Here is a 6,552-nt window from a genome sequence, read left to right on the forward strand (position 1 = left end):
AGGACCATTGTCAGGCCCATTCCTCGCTTTCCCCCTTGCAGCGACCCCCCCACATCCTCAGAGCCCCCTTGCTTTGTTGGAGGCCATGATCTTAGCAACCACGTGTGGATCCATTCGTGGCAGGTGTTTCTTTTTTTTTTAATGCCTGTCCCTCGACTTTACTAAGCATGCAGTCCTGCTCAGGGGGCGGGTACCCTTGACGACGTGGTCAAGGTGAGTGAGACAAACTCTTGCCATCGGCACTGCTAAGGAGCAGGTGGCTTGGCTTCCTCCGAAGCAAATTCATTCTGCCTCCCAAGGTCTGTGGTCCACTCGATGGCCTTCGCCAACACTGCCATCCACAGGCATCCGCTCTTCTTCCTCGTGTGTAAGTTGACGTTGAAGCTGCAAACAACCACAACAACAAAAGTCCCCATGCGTCAAAGCACAGCCTCGGTATCTCCCGGCTGCACTCAGAGACCCGCTCAGGCACAGATCAGACCAACACACATTGAACAAAGACGCCGTTCAGCATGAACTGGGGCCCTCTGAGGCTAGGCTAGGCAGAGGATTCTGGGCGGTGGCCACTATCTTCAAGGACATAGAGGGGCCACCTGGGTGGAAGAGAGGGCAGATGACGCTTCTAGAAGCTGCACTGTGCTATGCTCTCAATGCTGACAGGATGAGCCAGTGTGCTGGGGGAGGCTCTCCTGGAGGCGGGGGAGCTCAGAAAGGCCTCCGCGGGGCCCCTTCACCTAGCTCTTGCTCCTGCTTGTCAGCCCCACACCCTTCTTCGGGGAATGGTCCTGGGAGGCCTATGGGAAAGAGGAGAGACCCTGAAATACAGGGGATGTACATCACCCTAGAATAGTGCCTAGGGACTGGCTGATTGGCGATGGAGGAAGTGACCCAGCCCCTCCAATGTGAGGGGGGGACAACTGTGAGGCATGCCTCCCACCCTAGAGTCCCTGTGGATGAAGCTGAGGCTGGGACTTCCACCTGAAGTTGCCCCTTTGCTTCGTAGCCTGCTGCCCGCAGGACCCCAAATCAAAAATACCAAACAACGCCATCGAATGGATTCTGACTCACCGCAACCCTAGATGTCCAGGTTTCCAAAGCTGCACGTCTTTCTAGGAACAGAGAGCCTTGCCTTCCCCCCACAAAGCAGCTAATGGGTTTGAACCGCCAACCTCTCAGTTAGGCCTTAATAAACCAGCAGCATGAGGATCCTCGCCTCAAAGTGGGCTTCTTGGGGCCCATCCCCAGGGCAGAACCTTTGGTCACCAGCAATTGGGTCAGTCCCCCATGAGGATGAGGGGCCTGCAGGTCTGATAGAGATGCTCCCAAGAGCCACACAGACTGCCCACCATGCCCCCGCCCACTTCCCTTCCACCTCTGACAAGGTAACAGAGCTCACCTGGTGCATCCTCCAGTGTAGCTACCGAGGCCAGCCCAACTTGCCTCCATTGGAGCCTCCAGACCCCGCCCCGAAGATGCTATCTTGAGCTAGCCACACAGGGCCCTGCTGGCCACCATTCGGGAGCCCAGGTCACCTCAGATCAGGGCAGGTCCAAGAAAAGGCCTGGGGAGTCTGAATCCCACGTCTGGGTCCAGAACCTCTCTTGACACCATTACGGGTGTCTTGCTGGGTGGTGCTCACAGTCAGCTGACTTGGCTGCCAGCTCACAGGCTGGAGGTTTGAGTCCTGGGGAGGAAAATGTCCTGGCAATCAAATCCGGAAACCCACTGATCACCCTGTGGGGAGCTCAGTCCTAACCCCAATGCCCTTGGGCTCCACTCCACGCAGCTGGTTACCAGCTATGTTCGGAGAAATGGGTAGGCCAGGGCACTGTGTTGAAATCTAGACACTGTCCCTACTTGTCACCTGGTGGAGGAGGGCAGGAAGGGACACACATAAAAAGGCAATAGCAGGTGCTTTAAAATGTCTCTGGGAAATACCCTTTATCTTTTCAGTCCATCAAGTTTTGACGCCCCTTCATATGACCTGCCCCCAGCTGGGGTCTGGAGGTGGGGTGCCAAGGGGGGACATCCAGGGCTCCTACCTCAGCCTGGGGACATTGGGGACGGTACCTGGGGGAAGCAGCATCCACTCTTGAGCCCTGGATTTGGTCAAATGAGAGGAGAGGGCAGAGTGCCCGCAGGGGAAGCCTCAGGTGCCTGGCAGGCAGTGAATAGGTGGGGGCTGGGGGGCAGCAACCTGACTGTCCTGGTGAGCTGGACAGTGGGGCCTGGGCTTTGACCCAGGGACAGCGGGGGATGTTAAGCAGAGGAGTGACAAGGATGAAGGGCTGGGAGCAGGGGGCCAATGAGGAGGCAGCTGCTTTCTCCAAGGGAGAGAGCGTGGTGGCCCAGTCCAGAAGGTGGCATGGGGAGGGAGGGAGCTTGTACCCCAAGGATATTCAGGAAATTAACTGGACACAACTCGGGGGCTGGTTTTCCCCTCATTGAAGTGGACAGGCCTTCGGAGATCTCTGCAAGGTAGTCCTGGCCTCAGAATTGTGGGCTTGCATTTCTCTCCCTTCCCCCCTTCATTTCCCCAGCAATATGCCACTCCCCGCCCCCCTCGCCCCAGGAGTGAGGTTGGGGCAGTGAGGAGAGATGTACCCGCAGCAGTTGAATCACACCGAGCTTTCCAGCAGCTGCAATTCCAGTTCTTAGCAGTAGGTGGCAGCCTAATATTGAAAGGGAAAACCAAACCTAAATTCGCGCCCGGTGAGACCGCGCTGACTGATAGGACCCTATAGGACAGGGTAGGACGGCCCCAGTGGTTTCTGAGCCTATAATTCAGTGGTTCTCAACCCTCCTCATGCTGCAACCCTTTAATACAGTCCCTCATGTTGTGGTGAGCCCTCCACCATAAAATTATTTTCGTTGCTACTTCATCACTAATTTTGCTACTGTTATGAACTGGGTGACCCCTGTGAAAGGGTCGTGCCCCACAGGTTGAGAACCGCTGCTATAACTCTTTATTGGAGTAGCGGTCTCTTCTTTCTCCTGTGCAGCGGCTAGTGGTTTCTAACTACTGACCTGGGGGTGAGCAGCCCAACACAAACCCACGACGCCAACAATTCCCCTCACTCACCTCTTGAGAAATGATGGGCTTCGCTGAACTGGTGTCCTGGGGCTTACCAGAAGGCAGTGTGCTTGTCATCGGAATTATAACACAGTAAGAACGCCTAACTTCTGTGGAGGGGAGCCCTTGTGGGCTTGGGCAGGGCTGCAGTTCAAAACCACCGGCAGCTCCTTGGGAGAAAGAGCAGGCTTTCGACACTCGCAAACAGCCTCGGACACTCTCAGGGCAGTGTGACTCCGTCCTGCAGGGTCTGCGTGGCAGGGAGGTTGGCTTGACCTTCTGTGGAGAATTGATGTTTTGCAGACCCTCTGCCCGGAGCGATCCGTGAATTTCCTTCACTGCCCCATAGAGCCACCATTGTGAATCCCTCTTACACATCAGGAAAATGCTGTAGGAGGCCAGGTGGGTGTGCAAAGTCACCCGGCTGCGGCAAGGATTAGAATGCGGACAGGGGTTTAGTCTGAGAAGTGGGGATCAGGGAGGGGCTGCTGGAGGTTCAATTCGCGGTTTTGGACTACGGAGTGCAAAGTGGATGATCTGGAAGCAAACTCCATTCACAAATGTTCCCGTAACAACTCTGGTTTGAACATAAATAAGGATTAGAATCCCAGGCTTTGTCCATTACAGCAAAAGAAACTCTTCACGTGTTTGTCACCCAAAAGACGGCACTCAGCTGAGCCCTGTTTCTGCTTTTTCCCTGGTGGCGTGGAGGTTACACGCTGGGCTGCCAACTACAAGGTCAGCAGTTAGAAGCCACCCCTCACTCTGAGGGAGAAAGACGAGGCTTTCTTGTCCCGTGAAGAGTTAGTCTCTGAAACCGACAGGGGCAGTGCTACCCTGCCCTGTAGGGTCGCCAGGGGGCTGGGTTCTCAGCGTTCTTCTCCCTGGCCTGCTGACTGACTAGCTGCAGGCTTCTCAGAGCCCCGAACCACTGTTCTCACAACTACCACCATTGCTCGAGGAGCAAGGAAGAAGCAGCCGGGGGGGTGGAAGGGGTTGGAATTCCTGATTTTAAAACCCTCCCAAGCCTTGCTTCCTCTGGCCCTTCAGCACTTTTCTCGAATCGCTAGTACAGGTACTTCAAGCACTTTTGTGATGCCAGGGGCTACACGAGGCTCAGCAACTGCCCCCACCCCTTCTTCCGGCCCATGAATCCCAAACCCCACGCAGCAGACCCACACCTGCTGGGAAGCAGCCCTGACATTCCGCCCATCCGGGATCCACCAACCAGACTCCCAGTGCAGCTCATGAGTCACGCGTTAGCAGGACTCTGAGCAGATGGAGAAAAATGAACAAATGTCTAAAATTCTCCTTCCTCCTCCCAGAGTCAAGGCGGTGGAAAAGTCATGGGAGAGCTGCCAAAAAGGCCGAGTCTTCAGGGACGACTTGCGGCATTTCCCTGCTCCCCCCGACTCTGCCCAGTAAGTCAATGCCCTTTGCAATTTTGTGGACTCCATCCTAACAGCAGAAAGTCAGAAGCTGTACCCAAGCTATGATTGGAAGAAAGAACAAAAGGAGCGTGGGGACATCCCAGACAGGGGCTGGGACTGGAAGCAGCGGTAGAGGAGGAAGCCACACGATTGCTTGACTGGCATGGCCACAGGCATTGAGGAAAGGTACCAGACTGAGTCACAGCAGTCCTCGTACTGGCCATGCACGGAGAGCTTAGGGTACGTGCCCACATACATGCTCCATGTACTCTGCCTCTGTCATTTAACCTTCCATCGTTTATTTAGTCGGCTACAGGTATTGACTGGGTGCCTGTAACGTGCTAAGCCTTGTTCTGGACCCAGCAGGTAGACTGATGAGCAAAGACAGATCAGGCCCAGCATGTGATCAGAAGCGGCAGACCACCAACACAGAAGCAGTCCCATTTCCATTGCTGATAAGTGCTGGAGGAAATCATCGTCAGAGAGCCTGCGGGAGCCGGGCTCCTCTGAGGACGTGACAAAGGATCCTGAAGGATGAAAGGAAAAGAGTCCCACAAAAAAGCAAAGCGATCTAGGGCAGAGGGAGCATCCCTGACTCGGAGAACAGCAAGGGCAAAGGCCCTGGGGTGGGGGAAAGAGTGGTACAATCCAGGAGCAGACAGGGAATTGAGATCCAAGAGGCCCTGTGAAGGAAACCGGGACTTTCTTCCCCTGGATGAAGGAAGCCAGCAGAAAGTCTTAGTGAGTGGCGTGGTGCGATTGTGGCCTTGACAATGGCTCTGGCGACACACCGCTGACCCCGTTTGCAGCCCTGCCGAGAGCAACCCTGTGTGATCTAAATGGCTGCCTGACTACACACAGATGAGAAAGACAGGGCTCAGAGAGGTCTCGTGTCCCCAAGGTCACACCAGTGTGAGAGGCAGAGCCACAATTCAAGCCCAAGGGTGACTCCAGCCTGAATCTCTGTCCCAACACTGGCTGGCATCAGTCACAGGAAGGAGGTGGCCAGTGAGGGGGAGGATGGCCTCCTGGGGAGGGGGGGACTTGGAGAACTTGGTCTGGGGCCTGGAATCCGGCCTCTAGATATTTTCCTGGCCTGCAACCAGGCCAGCCTCCCTCCAATTCTCCCCACCTCCCACTGCCGCCCCATCTACTGAAGGGTCTGCTCTCCAACTCTGACCAGGAGTGTCGCAGACCCGGAGGGTCTTCAAGCCTCTACTATTAATGAAGCTATCCAGGTTGAGGTTTACATCTCCAAGCCAGCTCACTTGAGCGCACACCCCGGCCGCCCTGCCCGCAGCCTCTGTTGTCCGAACTGTTGGCTGAGCAGTGCCAGCCCGGCGCCAAGGCCAAGTCCTGCCTACAGGACAGTCGGAGGTCACGGCCGCGCCCGAGCTGCCAGCTGATCAGGGAAAGGGTGCTCTGCTGTCCTCGTCCCCCACCCCTGCCTCAGCTTCCCTTCCTGAGCGTGGCATGGTGCTGAGAAGTGAGTACCCTCGGGACCCCAGGGAAGCTTGCTTACAAGCCGCCTGGAGAACTGGGTCCCTCTGTCGGGATCAATCACCCTAAGTCTGCGTGAGGCATCCGGGCTTAGGAGGAGCTGTGAAAGCCGCCTTTGTGCTGGGGAGAATGAGCTGCAAGAAGACCAGGGGCCCTGGCCCGGGGGACCCCTCAGGCCTCGGAGCCTGAGATCCACCCCAGAGGGAGGATCCCATCCTGGCCTCTGCCCAGGCCTGGTGCCCACCTCGTGCCATGGGAGCAGCCCAAGGGAAGAAGGTAGGAGCCCATGGGGGCGCAGCTGGAGGCTTTAGACATGGGGGCCGGGGGGACTGGGACTGGGTTTGCCAGCTGGAAGCACCCACTCACCTGCTAGCTTCGTGGACCATCAGCCAGGCACTGCCCACCTACCTCTCTCCCCAGCTCACAGCCAAGATTTGCACTTGGAAATCAGGTCAGGAATCAGGGCAAAGTTGGGTGTGGATCTGCGATGTGTGGAACAGACCTGGACCTGCTCCCTATTTCCCTACATCCAGTGTATGGGTTCCCTGG

General features: G+C 56.4%; 1 protein-coding gene and 1 long non-coding RNA gene across 3 annotated transcripts in view; one reads left to right on the forward strand and one right to left on the reverse strand.

The window, feature by feature from the left end:
- Nucleotides 1–81: 81 nt before the first annotated feature.
- LOC123521646 lies at nt 82–3,651 on the reverse strand. Its single transcript, XR_006680036.1, has 4 exons — nt 3,083–3,651; nt 2,605–2,672; nt 1,397–1,684; nt 82–384 (listed from the first exon to the last, which is right to left on the reverse strand). It is a non-coding gene; the product is annotated as an uncharacterized LOC123521646 (long non-coding RNA).
- A 2,039-nt stretch (nt 3,652–5,690) lies between these two features.
- The window catches only part of FAM107A (family with sequence similarity 107 member A), a 63,593-nt gene continuing 62,731 nt past the window's right edge, over nt 5,691–6,552 (forward strand). The window contains exon 1 of one of the 2 annotated variants that reach the window (XM_045289834.1): nt 5,691–6,279. In XM_045289834.1, coding sequence (XP_045145769.1) covers nt 6,256–6,279 — 24 coding nt within the window. In that variant the 5' untranslated portion in view covers nt 5,691–6,255. The remainder of the gene's footprint in view (nt 6,280–6,552) is intronic. The other variant, XM_030885557.2, reaches the window with a different exon arrangement.

Source organism: Echinops telfairi, unplaced genomic scaffold (assembly GCF_000313985.2).
Source record: "Echinops telfairi isolate 266 unplaced genomic scaffold, ASM31398v2 ScPeMD7_31;HRSCAF=116, whole genome shotgun sequence".
In the NCBI taxonomy this organism is placed as follows: Eukaryota; Metazoa; Chordata; class Mammalia; order Afrosoricida; family Tenrecidae; genus Echinops; species Echinops telfairi.